Source organism: Quercus robur, chromosome 8, assembly GCF_932294415.1.
Source record: "Quercus robur chromosome 8, dhQueRobu3.1, whole genome shotgun sequence".
NCBI classification, from domain to species: domain Eukaryota; kingdom Viridiplantae; phylum Streptophyta; class Magnoliopsida; order Fagales; family Fagaceae; genus Quercus; species Quercus robur.
Window position 1 is genome coordinate 65,007,815 of NC_065541.1, and position 19,091 is coordinate 65,026,905.

Below are 19,091 nucleotides of genomic sequence, written 5' to 3' on the forward strand. Positions count from 1 at the left end.
GGTGATACACGTACTGATACATACGAACACTAACGAAAACTTTTATTATGATTGATTTTTTTGAACTTGCTTCAAATTAGGATGACATGAGTAATCAACCAATCTTAGGGTTAATGAGTATTCTTTTTATGTTTATTTAAGGCAAACTTTAAAATTCTTCTCATACATCAAAGTTTTCATTGTGAATACATAAAAATTCAAAAATATTATTCCACCTTTCTTGAATGACTTAAATTCACCTAGAGAAATGCTATGTTCACAATATTTTTACAACAAATACTAAGTGATAGGTTATTATGGGTTGATATTGGTGGACAAAAAAGTATTTTCAGTAATAGATTCAAATTAGAACCAATAAAAACTTATTACCTTTAATTTGTTGTAAAAGTATTGTAAAAAATATCATGGAGGTAACAACTCTTATTAAATTATCAATTGTTTCAATAGGAAGTAAAAGGTTTTAACTAAAGATTCCACCCATAGCACATGGTTTAGTTAAACCGTCAAATAACCTATTCTAAAAAAATGATCCAGCTAATTGATTCATTCTAACTAACTTGAGCGGATGACCACATCATTTCTTTTTATCAATAGGAATCGTATTATGACCATTTCATGTGACTCTCACAATATAATGAATCAATGACACGCCCATGACTGAAAATATTGCACAACAAGAAAAGCACATGCGGACATGCCCTGTAAATTGCACTAAAAGTTAAAGATATGCCACTACTCTTGTCTTGGCATCATTCTCCGAATATGTGAGACCCAAAAAACAATAATAGCTTCCCAAAATTATTCCAAATTTCCGATTCCAAAGCATCCTTGTTCTAATTCCTAGTTTATATTAATTTACGTTAAATTGAAAAACTACACCCTCATAGTTCGGGATTATTTGAATTTTATACCATAAAATTTTAGACTTTAAATTTTACTCTTAAAGTTCTATTCTGTTTGCATTAACAGTTCTTCTGTCCATATTTTCTATTAAGTGTTATGTAAACTTATCATGTGTGTTTCGTTTGTTCAAAAAAATGATGATACAACATTTTCGTAGTCTAAAAAAATTAAATAATTAAAAATGACAAGTAATTAAATAATTAAAAAAGATATGACATCATAAAAATGATTTGATATTATTTTATATTTTTATTAGATGAGCTAAGTCAGTGTGTTAACGAAAAATATGAACTCTAATATGAACAGAATAAAAAATTAAAAAAGTAAAATCTAAATTCTAATGGTAAAATTCAAGAACCCTACGACTTTATGTGTTCCGTGAATCGTTTGCCATTTCGCCTATTTATTTATAACAGATAAATAACACACGATAAGTAAAAATATCGGATCACTTTAAGCCCGGTGATCGGGTCTGCGATAGTACTTGCTATAAGAGAGAGACGGACGGAACGAACGACGTCGTTTGAGAGCGCAGAGAGAGAGAGAGAGAGAAGATGAGGAGCGATGGAAGTAGCAGCAGCAGAAATAATAGCGCAAGAGTGGAAAGCGTTGTGGTCGATTGCGGAAGGCACAAAAGCTCTTGTGGCTATTGCAAATCCTCTGGTCAGACCAGTATCTCTCACGGTCCGTCTCGTCTCATCTCGTATTTCTCTTCAATTTTTTTCATTATTTTGCTTAATTATTATACAATTTTTTTTTTTTTTTTTTTTACCGATTGCTTCGTTTATGTGCGCACTTTTGGATTGTTTGTTCATTTCTTGTGAGCTCAGATTGAACCATTTGTGTTAATTTTATTGAATTTAGGGTAGTTTTCAGGGTATTTTTGTTATAATTATGATTATTATGAGGAAATTTGTGAAAGTCAATGAGGTTTTGTTTGCGCAATTGTCCTTGTGAGCTAGTTTTGACCCTCAAAATTTTATCTTATTATGGTCTGTAATTCATTTCTGATATGTATTGTAAAGAATTTTTAACATAGGCAGAGACTCGTGGTGATTAATTCTTTAAAAACGCAATCAATTGAAAGACGGAATTTTATATATACGCACGTGCAATCAATTGAAAGACGGAATTGTGTGTGTGTGTGTGAAGGTTTGAGTTTCATTTCAGAATTTTTTTTATTTCTAAGTTACTCGTGCACTTAATAGGTTTTCGAATTGATAATCTTACCATCCGCCCATTTTTATGGGAGGAGGAGGAAGTGTGGTTTGAGTCAGGGCTCATTGAATTCCATTTCTGAATGTGCCACTAGCAGAATCTTGAAACCTAACTATAATAGTTGTCCCGAGGTTTAAGTTTCATTTTAGAAAGTAACATCATTGGGATTTTGGAAGCTAGCTAGACTAGTTGTGCTCACATGAGCATATACATACATGTGCGTGTGTGGGTTGACTTTTTATCTTATATTTCATTGTGTTTTAAACAACCATGAACATACGATGCAATATTTATTATTTCCTTCTTTTTTCCCATTGATCTAATTTTGCAGGTTTATGGGCACATAGCATTACGGTTTATGACTACCAAGGTTGGTTGTATTGGCTCCTTGCTCTATTTGGCTAAATCAACATTCGTTATTTTGCACATATATGTATAGGACTAGAGATTGCACTTCATGCTGTCTCAGTCAGTTGACTATTATGTCCTCATTGTTAGCCATTGCAATTCTGATGTTATCTATCTACAAAGCCTTCCCCTTAATCCCTGGAGGCCCTGGTGAGTGTTGAATGGTGATACTACCAAAGACCTTCATGTATCTTTGAATAAGAATAAGTAGGGCTCAGAGTAAAAATATGGCTGGTTTTGTTACCTTATAGACTTGCTTTATTGAATAATTTCTTTTGTTCTTGCCCTAAATAAGTAGGGCATTGAGCGAGAGTGATGATGTTGTGCAGATGCATATACTATGCTTCTATTTTTCTTTTATCAATGTCATTACATTTGCCAGGGGATTCATGATGTTTCTTTTCACTTCTATTTTCTGGTTTAACATTCCAGCTTTCATAGTGCAGCAACCTTAGTAAGACATTCTGTTAATTTATATTTCAGGCATTATAATTTTATCTTGATTGCCCTGTCATTTTTCTAATGGTCCTTTGGCAGATTTTCTTGACCGGGGATGGAGAAGATCTGGCTCCTTCTTGTACAAACCTGAGATGGAAAGAACATGCTGCCCTGCTTATACTATTCGTCTGAGGGCAGCTGATTTTGTTCATTCTAAGGAGCAACTTCGAGTGTCTAGACGATTGCAAAGGTAAATCTAAGTTCAAGGTTGTTAAGTCATTTGCAACTTAATACTTTTTACTGTTAACAGCCTTGTTTTTGTAGACTCTGCTTTGACTGAAGATATTGATGGTAGATCCATTTGACTTTATTAGAAAATTTTGAGTTAACTAATTGATGGGCATCATGATTCATGAATGGCCCAAAAAGGTGAGAGGGCTAGTTTCAGTCCTTTGTTAGAGAGTCCAACTTTGCAAGTTAAAATCACCTCATCATATAAGCAACCCCCCCCCCCCCCCCCCCCACCCTCTTTCCTCTTAATTTTTTGAATGTTTTCTAAATTATGTCACATATTAGACCATGGGGGTTTCTTTTCTATCTGGGATAAATTTTAGTAGACTGTGGACTAGTTGATAACATCCACCTTCAGTATGAGCATGGTAATTTGCTGACGTTGCTAAATTTGTGAATGTCATTCCATATTGAGTACTGACAGCCTTACATGTCTAGGTTTTTAGATGGCACGTTGGATATTAAGAAACCAGTCGAGCTAATGAAGGATCCAAATACTTCAAAGGATTCATGCAACCGTGCCGACAATGAAGTTTTAAACTTGTCCACAGAAGAATCCTTGTTCAATAACGGTGAAAAGAAGAGTCAAGCAGAACAGATATTGCATTATTTGTCTGACCAAATTGACAATGTGGTACAAACATGTGTGAAAAGTGGGGTATTTCCTTTGGATATTCAATTGCCGAAAGCTTCTGTCAAAAAGGTTTTACAGGCCAAAAGGAAGCTACTTGTTGAAGAATCAGAAGATCTCCAGTATACCAGCAATATTGCCTTCCAAATAGCAGCCACCATAAGGCGTGGACAATCATGTGATAACGACCAGTTAAGACTGTCTAGGCATTCTGCAGAACAAAATGAGTTGTCTCCAAAAGCTATTGCAGAAAAACTGGCAAGTTCTTTAACTCAGCTGGCAGAAACTTCTGGTCTGTTAATCAAGGCTTGCAATGGACACATAAATTTTTATTCTTCTAACAAGCAATCTTCATCAGATGGAAGTGTTCAAGTTAAAACAGTTTTGGAAAAAGCTGCAGCAGGTTGTCCAAGTAAAAAGTGTTGTTTAAAGAGAAGCTCTGAACAACCCCCGCCAAAAAAGCGGAGGCTTGAGATCCGTCTGAAAAGGTCCAGTTTTGATCCAGAAGAATTTGCTTTATATAAAAAATATCAGATTAAAGTGCATGATGATAAACCAGATCGTGTCACAAAAAGCTCATACGAGAGGTTTTTGGTTGACACTCCCTTAGTATTTGTTCCTCCAACTGGTGATGGTACTGTTCCTCCTTGTGGCTTTGGTTCTTTCCATCAGCAATATTTGATTGATGGCAGGCTAGTTGCTGTTGGTGTAATAGATATCCTCCCTAAATGTTTGTCAAGTAAATATTTGTTCTGGGACCCAGACTTTGCCTTCCTATCACTAGGAAAGTACTCAGCTCTGCAAGAGATAGATTGGGTGAGAGAGAATCAAATCCATTGCCCTAGTCTTAAATATTACTATCTTGGCTATTATATTCATTCCTGCAGCAAAATGAGATATAAAGCGGCATATCACCCGTCTGAGCTTCTCTGCCCTCTTCAGTACCAGTAAGTTCTTCTGTATCTATCAGCTGTTTAATGCCCTGTTCTATTTTATCTCGTAATGTTATTTAGGATCACCATCCATTCCAATCTTTAATTCTTAAACTTGGTTTCCAAACCTCATATTGTCAGACTAACACTATACTCCTTGATCTAGATGTTACTCTATTTTTGGTTAGCCTCAATATCTATAAGAGAAGAAAAGTTTGTTTATAATCCCTGGACATTTGTCATAAAAGCTATATATCAAGCTAACATTTTTGGGTAAGTTTTTTTTAATAAGAAACCATGTTTAAACTAAAACATTTAAAACAAACAAACAAATGCAAGGAAAAGAAATTTTAAACTTTAAACAATCTAGATGTTGTCGATGAATTTTATTTTACTTTTTTGGCTGCATTAGGTGGGACTCTTTTACTTTTGCTTGTCTCTGTGGCTATCAAAGATTTAAATTGGGCTGACAAGCTGATAAATCATATCTCCAGGTGGATTTCTTTTGATATTGCGAGGCCTTTACTTGATAAAAAGCCATATGTAGTCTTATCAGATTTTGCCAATTTACAAAACGGAGAGTTGTCACCACCTGATGTGTCTGACAATGTCAAGGAAGTGCAATATGATGACATTCACCAAGACTCAAATGATCCTTTTATGTGTGAAGATGAAGAAATGATTGATCAAAAATATGAGAGCGATAGTGATGAATCAGACACAGAAAGCAGTGATCTGAGATCTGTTGAAATTGAAGATGGTGACATCGGTAATATCCTAATTGGGCAGGAGGGTTCTTGTTTGAGATACAAGGTATGTGTTAGTCAATGCAGGTGCATCAATGACTCTGCAGCAGCTTATAATTTTGACTAATAAAGAGTTTTTTTCTTTATTATTATTATTATTATTTTTTAAGTTTATTTAGGTAGTCAGTATCATATTCATTTATTTTGAAGTTATAATGGCTGCCAGTGTTCCTCCTAGATAGGTGTCATCCCAAAATTCTACTTACAGAAGTTTGATGCTAAAACGTTTTATGATATCTGATATTGTTATATAGAACTAAACCTGCATCCAGTGGAAGGAATTATCATTTAGTTGAACCTTTTTCTTTTGTTGTTGCACCCCACCCCACACCCCCCAACCCCCCCCCCCCCCCCATCTTTACGGTTTCACTCACTCTGGCATTGTTGCTTATTTTCTTTAGGATCTACAACGAGATTCTGGTTCCAGTGAACTGGAAACCCAATTGCATAGGTACATGAGGCTTGTAGGTGTGGAGCTGTCTGAGCGAATGGTTTATTTACCAGGACGATTTTTCTAAGGCCATTCCCTTCAATCTCATCTCAAATATGGGATGTATGTTCCTGAAAGGAGTCTCAATTGGTTCAATTTGCTGCCCAGTTGTCTGTTGATCATATTGGGAGCTAGAAAGTGTGCTATTGTGAAATTTCATTATTACCTGGATTGGAAATTGTTTTTGTTTGATCCATTATCCATGCCCAATAATGAAGTAAAGATTCCCAACCAGGTTCATGTAGCTTGTAAATTACACCCTTTTTAACTATGATTTGTTTTCAACTGTCCTTTAAGCCCACCACCCCCCCCCCCCCCCCTTTTTTTTTTCATTTAACTCCATTTACTTCCATTCTCATTGAGTCTAATATGTGTTGTTTTGGTGAGTTAAGTATACCAATCGTCATTTTGGTGAAAGTGAAAAATACTAAAACTAATGCCAAGATTGGATTAGAACTACAAAACAATACTAAATTAAAAATGGATTAAAGTCTTAAAAAAATTCAATTTAAAGGACTAAATTGAAAACAGGACAAAGTTATAAGGGTTTAACTTATAATTTAGTCTTTTATTTTATTGAATAAAATTGCATTCAAAAGAGAAAAAATTGAGAAAAAAAGTTGATGAAACTAATCCTATTTGTCTATTTATACCTTGTGAGCAAAAACAAGTTGGGATTTCAAAAAGGGCGTGGGTCCTTCATTTATAGGTTTAAATCTTAGGAGGTTCTTGACCATGTTGCTTTCGATTTGGGCTTGAGTGATTTTAATGAGGGCCAATTTTGGTTTGATGGGTATTTTGAGTGAATTTTAATGAGGTATGGGTTCCCTGGGCTGATTTGTTTTTAGGTTGGACTTTAAGTTGATGAGTATTGAGTTTGGCAGAAAGTCAGCCAGCCATATATGTGTGCGTTTACAGATTGGGTTATATTCTGATATGGGCCAAGCCGCCCAAACCTAACAAACATAGGCCGACTTTAGGTGAATTGGTTTTTGCTTTTTAATTAAATTGAGTGGTTATTACAGAACAGAAGGTTCACTCAAAGTCGTCTGGTAGTTGGTTGCAAAATTTCCACTTCTACAGACTTATTTTCCTTTAGGTTAATTATGTTAAACTACTTTCTTTTTTTGTTTTTAAATAAGTAATAAAAACAATAAAAATAAATCACTTTATCGTTTACAAATAGACAAGAAAACTATTCATAATTTCAAATAATAATTTGAGGAGATACTTGCAATGAGATGAATAATATCACTTACCAAACTAGTAAGTAGTACTTAAAAAGTAGTTATAACATAACAAGGACCATAGTTCAAACAGGAGAAGGTATTCCCAGAAATTTTGAGGCTAAAGATGCCCAGTCCAAAACATGAAAGAAAGCAAATTTAGGGACATATATTAAAGATCTGCATTGTTACCATTGGTTTTTCCTGCCATAGTGGTTTCCTCCTATCATCAATACATAAAATCTCCAAACTCCTGCTGTTAGCTAAGACAATGATCCATCCGTCGTAAACCTAGCAATTTACCCTTCAAAAGAGCCCTCCACCCTTGTTCTGCTAATCGAATCCAAAAACATACCTACACTCTGTTCGCTTCGGCATCGCTCTTCTGACACGCGCTGCTAAAGTTCTCTCATAATTGTGGCGGAACCCAAATCTGTCACCACTATTATCTTCTCTATCAAAAGGATCCCTATTAGATTTAACTAAATATAGAAAATCATCACCATCATCCTCATCCTCGACCTCAACCTCAACCTCAACCTCATCCTCATCCTCATCCTCATCAACCTCAGCCTTATCAGGGTCATCAACCTCAGCCTCATCAGGGTCACCAGCCTCATCAGGGTCATCATCAATCAAATTATCATCATCATCACAAGCATAACTTTTCCCAGCATTATAAAGACCTACAATAATCAAGTTAAGAAGAGTATAATCACCATGCAAGAAATCAAAATCTAAAGATTACAAATATTCAATGAGGGGCAACCAAAGAAACAAAAATATCTGAGCTAAGTTAAAATTAAGATAACAATAATTAAAAAGTGAGGAAAACCAAAAAATCTTATTTAAATCATACTTGAGAAATCTCTAACCCAAGCAAAGGTATAGCCTTTTTACTAGGGAAAAAAGAAAAAAAGAAGTTAGATTTCATCATATTATGGCATTAAAATCTTTAGAAGAATTGTGCAAAGCAACAATGTAAATGAATGCCTCTATGTCAATACACAAGAAATAATGGGCAAAATGCAGGAATAATCAAATTAATTTTCCTAAATGTATTCATAAAAAGGAAAGTGGCAATGTGACAATGTGGAAAATAGTTCGTACCGGGTGGTTGTCAAAATAGCAAATCACAAGAACAAGGTTGGTTTTCTCCTCTGGTGGTGGTGGTGGCACCAGTTTAGCAAACTCCCTATCAACCTCATTTAGATCAAGTCCAGTCTGACTAATTTTTATTAGAAGACGGTCACTGTTGGTCCAGTAAGGATAAAAGATATATTTCTCGTCATACCCTGAAATAATTAATCAATATTATAAAGGATGATATGAGATAGAGATAGACAAATATGATCCAATTTTCAGTTGGCTAACTTAATTGGCTCACACCTTTCTCTGAAGTAAGTGGTAAATCTGATGATCGTAATACCCGGTCACGTCTTGTAATAATAAAAACAAACCAAAACAAAAATAAGTGGTGATTTACCGTTTACAATGAGATGAGACCAAAAATAAAAATGAAGTGAAAGTTGTTTGATCAGGATTAGCAATTTTTACATGGACTTCCAAATGGTCTCTGGTGGTTTTGTGACGGACTCCATTGCTGAATCCATAACAGGCTCTATGACGGTCTCCATTGCAGGCTCTGTGACAGGCTCCTTTGCAGCCTCTGTGACGGACTCCATTGTTGCCTGTAGAGATGGGTCGTGCTTGAATCGCTTGTGAAGTTGGTTCTCGAACTCCATGGATTCTTCAATCTCTATCTTCATCCCTGCCTTCTTCATTAAATTATCACAGACATGCAAAACCAAAACAAAAAAAAAAAAAAAAATTACAAGAATGTGATAATTTGATAATGTCTAACGGCAAAACCATCAACAAACCCTAATTAATATGACATGGGTTTACACAAATATCGGATTAAACCAAAACACATGGTTATTTACTGGCTCAAATATTTTCCAAAACCCTAACTCCTCAAAAAACACGAAAATTATAACAGCGAACAAAAAATTTACCTCCATTTCCACCGTCTCTCTCTCTGTTTCTCTGCAGAACGAAACAGAGGTTTGAAGTGGCTGAGAGTATATATAGCGCGCGAACTGTCGTGACTGGAATATAGTACAAGGCTAGGATTTGATTTTGGAATTTTGGGTAGAGACGCAGATTGTGACTCGTGAACGCTCAGAATTATAAAAACTATTGAAGAGAGATCTTTAAAAATTTTAGTGATAAAAAAAAAAAAATTTTAAGTTTAGGAATGAGAGATGAAATTCACATAAATTTTAGAGGCAGAAACAATATTTTAGAAAAATAAAAAGAACAAAACGCATAAATAAATAAGTTGCTTGTACATAGGAATATTAAATCTTCCAAAATTTTATGAGAAAATATCGATAGAAAAAAAAAATTTTAAAATAATTTAGGAATGAAAAAACAAATCATTTTAAAGCTTAATAACAAAATAATCAAAGTTTGTAAAATAATATTATTTAAAAAACAGTTCTTTAAATTGGCATTATTTTGGAATTGGTGATCTAGCCTTTTTTTTTTTTTTTTTTTTTTTTTTTAATTGTGTATTCAAATCACCATTGTGGGTTTTGGATAGACAATTTTGAATATTACGCTTAAAATTATAGTGTTTTTAAAATGTGCGTTTTGAAAACATAAGTTTGAAAGTTACAATTAAACGTTTGGTAAAACTAGTAAAAATTGCTATTTGAAAACTCTAAAATTTTTATTGTGGATGCAAATTACCAAAAAATACTTTTTTTAAAGGAGAAATACCAAAACGGGCTCAATTTTGATGTTAGGGATATATTGTCATTTTAAACATAGTCCATAATAATAATTTGCTAAATATGTTAACACAATTACACAGTACCATCACTTCCCCTGTGCGGTTGTGCCCCCTTACAAAGTTTTTATTTTTATTTTTATTTTATATATGATCCCCACTATAGAGCTAAAGACAGTTAAACAAAGTAATAGTATTATATATGTTGCTATTTAATATCAACCACACACAAAAAGTGAAGAGAGAGAGAGAGAGAGAGCAATGGGTCTCTTTTCAACCAAATAGTTTATAGAGTTCACCATCAAACTCGTTCTTGCAACAGTGTGTGTCGCATGATCTTCTTTCCAGCAAAACAACTTGTGCCGAGAAGTTGCACGCACTGGAGAATCAGATCAAATACAAGTGAGGATTTTAGAGGCTAATAAATTTGTTATCAAGCAAATACCTAAGGGTATTTTAGGTATTAAGACTCCTAAAATATTTGTGTTGCGAAAACATGTTGAGTGTGAAACTAGCATTCTCATAAAAAGCTAGTCGAAGGTACGGTTTTAAAACGCAATTTCTTGTCGTTTTGGAAAACGCAAGGCCAAACGTTTATTGTTTCGTGTTTTCTTTCAGAAATGCGCGTTTCCTCCACACAGACGCCTATCCAAACGGGCATTGTAAGTGTTTAAATATTGTGTTTTCAAAACACAATTTCACTTAAAATGCACTATAAGTCAACCAAAATTGTATTTTGAAAACATAATTTTAAAAAAGAAGTTAGATTTTCAATTAACTTCAAAATGGTGTCACTTTTAAATAATGAATATTAAAAGTACACTATTTTGCAAAATTTTCCCTAACAGAAAGTGTAGTAATTCGATATTCTAAGAACAAAAGCAAACTTTTTATAGTTTAAACAAAAAACGAAATTCATTAGAAATTCATGCAAAATTTAGAATAGTTTGTTAATATTAAACTCTACAACAAATCTACAATATAACTGGTATGCATTTTAAATCGCTATTATAAATAAGTTAAATAACTACATAGCTAAACATGTATATAAAAAAATTCTGTCTAACCAACCCAACCCCCCATCCACCGAAGAGAAGAAAAACCAAATAAAGAAAGGGGGGGAAAACCCTAAAGAGGACAGAATATTAAGGACGCGAGACCCTTAAGAAATCTCAATCCATGATAGAATTCACATGGATGTGCCATAAGATATTTGAGATTTTATCCCCCTCCATAAAAAAAATAAATAGAAAGAGAGAGCGAAATTTGAGATTGGGTTGGTATATCAGCATCTATTTTATCTTAGCATTACCCCATGTTTAGAATTTTATGCAGAACCAGTATATTCTCTAGGAACAACTATCTGACACAAACTACCAATCCAAAAATTATTAGGCAGGGCAAGGACAATAGCTCTTTTAGCTCCATTGCCATACCAAACTAGTAGGAATTTTCTTGATAGAAAGCTTGCTATAAATATGACATTCATTTAGGTTCTTCAAAGACACAAGCTTTAAAAATAGCATATCGAAAGACCCTTTACAATGACACTGCAGTCCAGAAGTGATCCGTGGACCATGTCTCTAAAAAGTGAACTGGTCACATAAGGTGAAAGTAAACTTCAACACAGAATAAATAAGAAATTAAGACTGGCTGCATCTTTGTATTTATTTCTGATGCGAGTTACATTAAGAGAGCACATCGTAGTCATTCTGCAGAATGACTACAACAGACAATTAATAGGCAGCGACTACACCCTAATTAAAATTGAGAATTTACCAGCAACCGAGCCTTCAAGAAGTAACAGAAGATTCAACGAGAGTTTGAAGAACAACTAATTCTGTATCAACAATCAGATGTCTTCAGTAATGTTACTGACAGCAAGTTGGGTATGCTGCTGAAATGAGAAATTACAACTTCGAAATTCACATAAGTTGAATAAGAACATCTGGGGTTCCAGAATGTACAATTGAAAATGAAATGTAATCAAGCATCATCTGCATCACTTCCACCAATATGTGCTCCATGACTGTGCCAGTAATTGCTTCCATCAGGACCGGACACCTTGTACCTGCACGAAAATACCAACTCTACAACTATTATTTTACCCCCTAAAACAACAAAAAAACAAAAACTAGAATTGGTATTTTTCTTTCTCCAAATATCTACTGACCTCTCAAGTACAGATTTTCCTTCCTTGTACTTCTGGGTCTTTTCATGGGCAGTCTCCTGGAGAGAGAGAGAGAGAGAACCATCAAAATGACTAACAGCTACAATAGAGAAACATATATAAACCACAAAATTTTAGATTACTGCCTCTGAATCTTACATATGTCCACCCTACTATTGATCCACAACCAACACAAAAGATGTCAGCTACGGTGTGCAGGCCAGTAATCATCATTCTCTCCTCTTTTTCACCAATGGAGACATTCACTCTGTCAAAGAATGGATATGAGAATTAGACATGATGTATCAAATGTTGACATTTCTTTTCAGACAAGCACGTGAGTTGGGATGCTCATAAAATTCATCCCTGACTATCCTAGTTCACATTTTAGCTCATTAAAATAGTACACCTGCAAATGCATCATGTCATATTTCCTCCAGTAATCACATAGACTAAAATGGTAAAGGGAAAATTACACCCCAAAAAAAAAAGAACTAATGCACAAAAAGAAAATATGCAACATTTTTATAAACAATCCACAGTTCCCCATTGCATATATTTAAGTAAAGCATACAGGCAACTGATAAATGTATATCTCCAGGCACAATTCCATATTAAGCAAGACATATCCAATCTGCATCTTTTTCATGCATGAGAGCATTAATGATTAAACAGCATCACTAGCACAGCTTTTTCTTGGTTGGTGTCAGCTCAAAATTTGTAACTGGAACCTTATGGCATTGGCAAGTTATAGGATTATTGATCCAATACAAAGTTTACAAAATCGATCAGGGAAACTTACACCTTATTGAAGAGATAAGCTTTCCCATGCCTGCAGTGGAAAGACTGAATAAAACAACACGGACAAAACATGTAGTCAGAACATTTGCTTCTTATAGAATTTCCAATCAACATATTTGTTGGCAGCCAAAAATTAAAAGTTTAGACAGTAGGTAAAAATTAAAAAAGAAAAAAGAAAAAGAGCCTTTAAATACTGAATGAACATCAAAATACATCTTGAGTGGCATCATCCCAAGCCTCATCAAATTATTATAGGTAGCCTATCATCTGCAATTTCACTTTACTAGCACTATGTCCTATTATATTGTCTTACAATACATGCATATACACCATAGACTCATGTATCCATGTATAAACTCAAGTTTGTGTATGCTAGACACAATTAGTTTCAAAAGGTTAAAGATGCTTTTCCCCCATTAAAATTGTTCCTGAGGAAAGTGATGGTCCAGTCCTCTGCATGCACGCAGCTCATCCTACTAGAAACTGATTTGAATCATGTTTGGTAAGTTGAGAAGCACAACTTGACCACAGAAAATATAATAATGCAATCACTTCTCATGAACAAAAAATTTCTTCCAAAATTTTCAAGCTACTGGAGGGCAAAAATATTGCTGCCATTGTTTCACCTCATTAAGATCATAAAGATGAAGGTGTAACATCCACTTATTAAGCCTCAAAATCTATTATAAACCAAAAACAGAATTAAATTAAACACATAATCTGCCATAAAAATTTTACTAAAAAAACAAGTCCCAGCTTCCAGATTACAAATTATCATAAATTACAATTTAGTTCCTTGTGCTCAGGCCTAATATTCACTTTACATCCTTGAATTGAAGAAAGTTCCACTAAAACATCTTATAGTTTGGATTAAATTAATACATTTTGATTTTGGTGAACCAATCAAGTGATGGCAAATCCATCATCTAATTGACACCCTAATCACACAAAATCTTGTTTCCTTCTTCTTTTTCCTCAATAGCCGTCATGTCCTTGTGGCGTTGATTAAACTACTACATTTTGGCATAAAGTTTTGAGGAAAAAGAAGGTAGAAAGTTTGTCTGCAACTAAGGTGTCATATCAAATAGATACCGATGCTGCGTCAATTGAATGGTTCACCAAATTATATCAATTTAACTATAAGAAGGTTTATTGTAATTTTTTAAGAATTCGGGGTAGAAAGATGCAATTAGGCCTTATCATTATCACGGGGAGGTCATTGAAATTTATCCTGAAAATTATTTCATCAAAAGATGGCTTTTACTCAGGAGGCATTTATCAAGCGTGCTTTCGTGCGTACTTAGGAACCAACCACATAACCATGTAGAATTCAACTCCTCATTTGTAGACTCTAATCAAGTATCAACCCAGAATAACACAGGTATCAATTACTACCTACACATAATCAATGAGATACGCTATGCAATTGCAAGGATTATCACACACGTACAACCCTTGTATAGATCTTTCCATTTTTACCCATATCTAACAAAATTACTAATAAAATTCATTATTACATAAATACACCTTTAAATCATCAATAATAATCAAAAGTGTATTAACAAAAGTAAAGAAAAGCAACATAAACCAAACAAATTAACAACACCCATATGATTATCAAAAATTAAATAAGAAAAACATATGGTAATTTCTTATGATATCACAAAATTAGATGAATCTAACTGATCAAAAACGAGGTAAGAGATTAAAACAACCTTGGAAGCGATGTCTTCACAAAGTGCGAGATGGGTGCGGCAATGCCTACAGCTATAGATCTTCCCTTCAAGATTCACCACAAACAACCTCCCCATGCCTTCAATCAAGTAATCCTACGAAAATCTATGGACAATTTTGAAGAGTACGTGAAAATTCAGGATGTGGGTCGTCGAGAAAATCAACAAAAGACGCTAAGCTAAGACTTATTGATTGATTATGAGTTAATTAATATCAATATTAAAGAAGATGACGCTATTGTGCCTTCAATCAAGTAATTCTACGAGAATCTATGGACAATTTTGAAGAGTACGTGAAAATTCAGGATGTGGGTCGTTGAGAAAATCAACACAAGACGCTAAGATTGATTGATTATGAGTTAATTAATATCAATATTAAAGAAGATGACGCTATTGTGCGTGAAGAAATGGAAAACAAACACTGAAACAAAGAAAAGAATATGCTATACAGAAGAAGGAAAGAATCAGAGATTCGTTGAATTTTATTACCTTCTCCGTTTTGCTAGAGACTGTAGTTTGCAAGAAATGTGGACCGAGACGCTATCACACACTTCACCAATTATATAGTAGTACTGTTCTTTTTTTTCTTTTCCTTTTTCTGCAAAAGTGGAACGTGACAATACGTGTATACTACGGTTTTATTTTCTATGTTTTCCTTCTTTCTTTTTTTTAAAGCAAGCAATGCCTATGATTACTACATTTTTTTGGAATCTTTTTTCTATTTATAGATCCAGTGCTCACACCTTTTTATTAAAGTACAACAGGCCGGATCAGCATATTATTATATTTCAAGCTTTTAAGTAAAAGATTAATGTGAATGTTGGGTTCTAAGACTTTAGGTTTAAATGTATTAAAATTTTATTTTGTAATGTTGACAAACCATGATCAAAACGTTTAATCTTGTTTTAGACTTACTCAAAGTATGTTTATGTGTAAAGTTGGAATCGAGTATACTGTAGGATTTATTGTGTAAATCTGCTTGGCTCGATCGATCGAGAATTAGACTCGATTGATCGAAACTCATGCAGATTGCTTTCCTGCAGAATTTTCCAACTCGGTCCAAGCCCGTTTGACATGTAGGGTTTTATATTTTGCCTTAAGTATAAAAGGAAAAATCCTAACCACGTTTTAATGTTGTTGTTTATGCTGTGTGTATGAATCTCTTGTGAGATCTAGAAGTATTTGCCTTCATACATACTTAGGGTTTCCAATCTCAAGATTGATTTCAAGAGCTTGGTAATCATTTCAGTTGCTGTATAAAGAGCTTAAAGAAAACACAAGTGGGAGTACTTGTGGTTGCTGTGAATCCAAGAAATAAGTAGTCTGTGGATTTGGAGCTGTCATATGGTCGTGGTAGTAAGTTTTTTACTCGAGATAGCAATAGGATGTTAATGGTCTAAGTCGCTATTATGTAAATTTCAATTCTTTCATAGTGGATCTGTTTTACCTTGAAGATAGTTAGGTTAAATCCTCCCTAGATTTTTTACCGATTTAGTTTTCCTGAGTTATCATATCGTTGTGTTATTTATTTTCCGCACTGTTACAATGATATGATTTATCTGTGTTAACCTAAATCTGCATAATTTACCTAAGTTAATCACTTGACTAAATAACTAGGTTAATCTATTTGTGTTTAAGGGGTCTAAAAACGTATAGTGGTGTTATTAGGTGTGGCATGAGGTATTGAATTTCAAGTAAAAAATTAATGTGGCAATCTTTTATTAGATGGTGTAAAATATAAGTTTCATTTTCCCTCCTTGTTAAATTCAGACTTTTTAATCAAACTATTCTGCTTTATGTTCATAATGCATTAAAGAATTCCTATGAATTGAAAATGCTATGAATACAATTTAGATCCTTTGTATTTATGACATAGTATCGTTTAAGTCTATAGGTCATTTTTGTATTAAGGATATAAATTGTGATTACATTAATTTTATTTTTAAAATAATTTATATGTTTTGGGTCAGAAGTTAGTATAATTCAATTTTGGTATTTAAATTTAATGAGTTTAGATTTAGTCTATGAAATTAAGCGTCAATTTGGTTTTGGTCCCTTAAATATATAGTTTGTTTGATTTGTTCCCAAAAAATGGTCCATTTTCATTTTAAGGACCAAAATCAAAATTGCACCCAATGCCAAAATGAATTTGTTTTATACAAATTTTCTAGTAAAAATGATGTTATGGTTAAGATTGTATCTCTTGTTTCTAAGAGTATATATGATGTCTTTAGATGACATTATACTAGATTAACTTGTAGATGTTTAGAAAGTGGACAACAAAAAAGATTAATAATATTGGCAAATTAACTTATCTGTTCTCAATTCTTTTTTCTTTAATGACCTATTAATGGTATTTTAGAGAGTATAGTAAAATTGTTACCAAATAATACTATCTATATAACATGTACGGCTTTTTGTGTCCTTGATTATCTAAATAATTTTAATTTAGGAATATGTTGTATTGCAATTTTATCATTGGACAAATGTATAAAACACAAATTGGGATGAGTCAAAAGTACTTTTAAGCATGTTCGTTCCATGAAATTAGTAAATTAACATTTAAATAATAATATATAATCCAAATTATGAAATAAAGACTACATTACGCAATTATGAAATATTTCTATTACTATGCTTATTTTATTTGTATGGTTTTCTAATTATCTAATTATAAAGGGATATTTTGAATTTTTTTTTTTTTTATTGAATAGAAAGATAGAAAGGCATCTTTTGATTTGGTCCTAGGGGTGTCAATGATCGACCCAACCCGCGAACACGACACGAACCCAACACGGGTTTTTTCGGGTTAGGGTTGGGCCTTAATGGGTTTGGGTCATAAACGGGTTGATCCGAAAGTGACACGATATGAAAAGTGTCATAAGCGGGTCAAACCGCGTAACCCACAATAGACACATTTGACACGCCAATTTATTTGTGTCAACCAAAAATGACCCATTTAACACAACTCGTTTAACTCGTATAACAAATAAATATTTATTTTATTTTAGATTTGTCAAATACCTTTTATATCCAACATATATTTTAAATTTAAAAAGAAAAGTGAGTAATTATAAAAATTTACAAGGGATATAATTGGAAATTGAAACTTTACAGACCCTAGAACTACTAATACTTTTTTTTTTTTTTTGGCATAGAACTTGCACAAATGAAATTGGATGAGCTTGTGGAAGATGTTATGAATTTGGACATTAACAAAGAATCTATGGATGGTAATTATGGTCATAGTCAGGATTAGTCTACTGTTTGCTCAAATTCTTTCAATATTGATACTTAGCATTTGGCGAGTTCCAAGGATATTATATTTTTGTTGAGCTATGTTATTTTATTTTTGTTAAACTTTGTTATTTTGAATTTGGGTTGAAGTGTATGCACTTCTTTTGGAGTGTAAAAAACTTATTTCTAGATGAATGTTATATTTTTGTTGAACTATATTATTTTGAATGTGGGTTGAGGACTTGAAGTGTATGCACTGCTTTTTGGGATGTAAAAAAAATTATTTATAGATGGATGTTATATTTAATATTATGCAGGTTGAAATAAGTTGTGTTACATTCGTGTCAACCCAACACAACTTGTTTATTAAACGTGTCAAATGGGTTGGGTCAGGTCAACCGCTTTATTAACAGGTCGGGTTATGGTTGAAGGATCATGACACGATTATTAAATGGGTCGGGTTAGGGTTGAGCCATTTAGTCGAATACCCCTACCTCGACACGACACGAACCCGACACGCTAACCCGAATTGACAACCCTAATTGGTCCCTTATATTTTAATGCTTATGGTTCAAATCCTCACTCCCCCGACTATTGATGACAATAATATTAAAAAACTAATGTTGCATGTATTGGCATGTGTTTACTTATATTTATGACTACCTTGTCCACATGAATCCAAAGTTTTTTTTTTTTTTTTTTGAGAAACAAACACACACACACAAAGGAGAGAGAAATGAGTTATAACACAAAAGCACACCACAATTCCACTCAAAAGGGGTTCTAACACATGAATCCAAAGTTTGAAACTTCTCATTGAAGGAAAACTCGACTTAATATTATTATTTTTAAAGTATGATTTATTTCAAATTACAATATACAAAATAAATTTGAATATTCTTTAGGTAAAGATAGATCTTTCGTCGAATTTTATTGTAAATATTCATACTTATTCTCATAAATTTGAGAAAAAAAATTATGCAATGCAATAAATAATAGTGGAGATTGGA

The 19,091-nt window shown here is 33.4% G+C and overlaps 3 protein-coding genes across 7 annotated transcripts; 1 reads left to right on the top strand and 2 right to left on the bottom strand.

The window, feature by feature from the left end:
- The first annotated feature begins 1,283 nt into the window (after positions 1-1,283).
- LOC126697707 (arginyl-tRNA--protein transferase 2-like) lies at positions 1,284-6,407 on the top strand. The gene is made up of 6 exons (XM_050394787.1): positions 1,284-1,587; positions 2,453-2,491; positions 3,067-3,217; positions 3,697-4,836; positions 5,316-5,634; positions 6,029-6,407. The coding sequence occupies exons 1-6, from the start codon at positions 1,458-1,460 to the stop codon at positions 6,143-6,145; spliced, it is 1,896 nt and encodes a 631-aa protein (XP_050250744.1). The 5' UTR covers positions 1,284-1,457; the 3' UTR covers positions 6,146-6,407.
- Positions 6,408-7,345: 938 nt separating this feature from the next.
- LOC126697708 (uncharacterized) lies at positions 7,346-9,617 on the bottom strand. Of its 4 annotated transcripts, XR_007646243.1 has the most exons (6): positions 9,362-9,613; positions 8,901-9,121; positions 8,733-8,782; positions 8,454-8,638; positions 7,884-8,029; positions 7,346-7,853 (listed from the first exon to the last, which is right to left on the bottom strand). XR_007646243.1 is itself a non-coding variant. In XM_050394789.1 (5 exons), exons 1-5 carry the CDS (start codon positions 9,365-9,367, stop codon positions 7,979-7,981), a joined length of 510 nt encoding a protein of 169 aa, XP_050250746.1. In that variant the 5' UTR covers positions 9,368-9,617; the 3' UTR covers positions 7,346-7,978. The 4 variants fall into 4 exon arrangements, 3 of the variants coding, with proteins under 3 accessions (XP_050250746.1, XP_050250747.1, XP_050250745.1); XM_050394789.1 differs by having other exon boundaries at positions 7,346-8,029; positions 8,901-9,118; positions 9,362-9,617; XM_050394790.1 differs by having other exon boundaries at positions 7,346-8,029; positions 8,901-9,114; positions 9,362-9,616.
- A 2,159-nt stretch (positions 9,618-11,776) lies between these two features.
- Positions 11,777-15,538, bottom strand: LOC126697709 (protein yippee-like). 2 transcript variants are annotated; one of them, XM_050394792.1, is made up of 6 exons: positions 15,334-15,538; positions 14,827-14,950; positions 13,113-13,156; positions 12,470-12,578; positions 12,314-12,369; positions 11,777-12,230 (listed from the first exon to the last, which is right to left on the bottom strand). In XM_050394792.1, the coding sequence occupies exons 2-6, from the start codon at positions 14,920-14,922 to the stop codon at positions 12,191-12,193; spliced, it is 345 nt and encodes a 114-aa protein (XP_050250749.1). In that variant the 5' UTR covers positions 14,923-14,950; positions 15,334-15,538; the 3' UTR covers positions 11,777-12,190. The 2 variants fall into 2 exon arrangements, with proteins under 2 accessions (XP_050250749.1, XP_050250748.1); XM_050394791.1 differs by having other exon boundaries at positions 11,777-12,211; positions 15,334-15,537.
- Between the last annotated feature and the right edge of the window lie 3,553 nt (positions 15,539-19,091).

Coding starts and splice junctions, on each gene's coding strand:
- LOC126697707 (XM_050394787.1), top strand. CDS start 1,458: ATGAGGAGCGATGGAAGTAGCAGCAGCAGAAATAATAGCGCAAGAGTG. Junction 2,492..3,066: donor TACGGTTTATGACTACCAAG/GTTGGTTGTATT, acceptor GTCCTTTGGCAG/ATTTTCTTGACCGGGGATGG. Junction 5,635..6,028: donor GTTCTTGTTTGAGATACAAG/GTATGTGTTAGT, acceptor TATTTTCTTTAG/GATCTACAACGAGATTCTGG.
- LOC126697709 (XM_050394791.1), bottom strand. CDS start 14,922: ATGGGGAGGTTGTTTGTGGTGAATCTTGAAGGGAAGATCTATAGCTGT. Junction 12,579..13,112: donor GCTTATCTCTTCAATAAGGT/GTAAGTTTCCCT, acceptor ATTCTTTGACAG/AGTGAATGTCTCCATTGGTG. Junction 12,370..12,469: donor CAATAGTAGGGTGGACATAT/GTAAGATTCAGA, acceptor CTCTCTCTCCAG/GAGACTGCCCATGAAAAGAC.
- LOC126697708 (XM_050394788.1), bottom strand. Junction 8,639..8,732: donor ACCACTTACTTCAGAGAAAG/GTGTGAGCCAAT, acceptor TAATTATTTCAG/GGTATGACGAGAAATATATC. Junction 8,030..8,453: donor GCTATTTTGACAACCACCCG/GTACGAACTATT, acceptor TGATTATTGTAG/GTCTTTATAATGCTGGGAAA.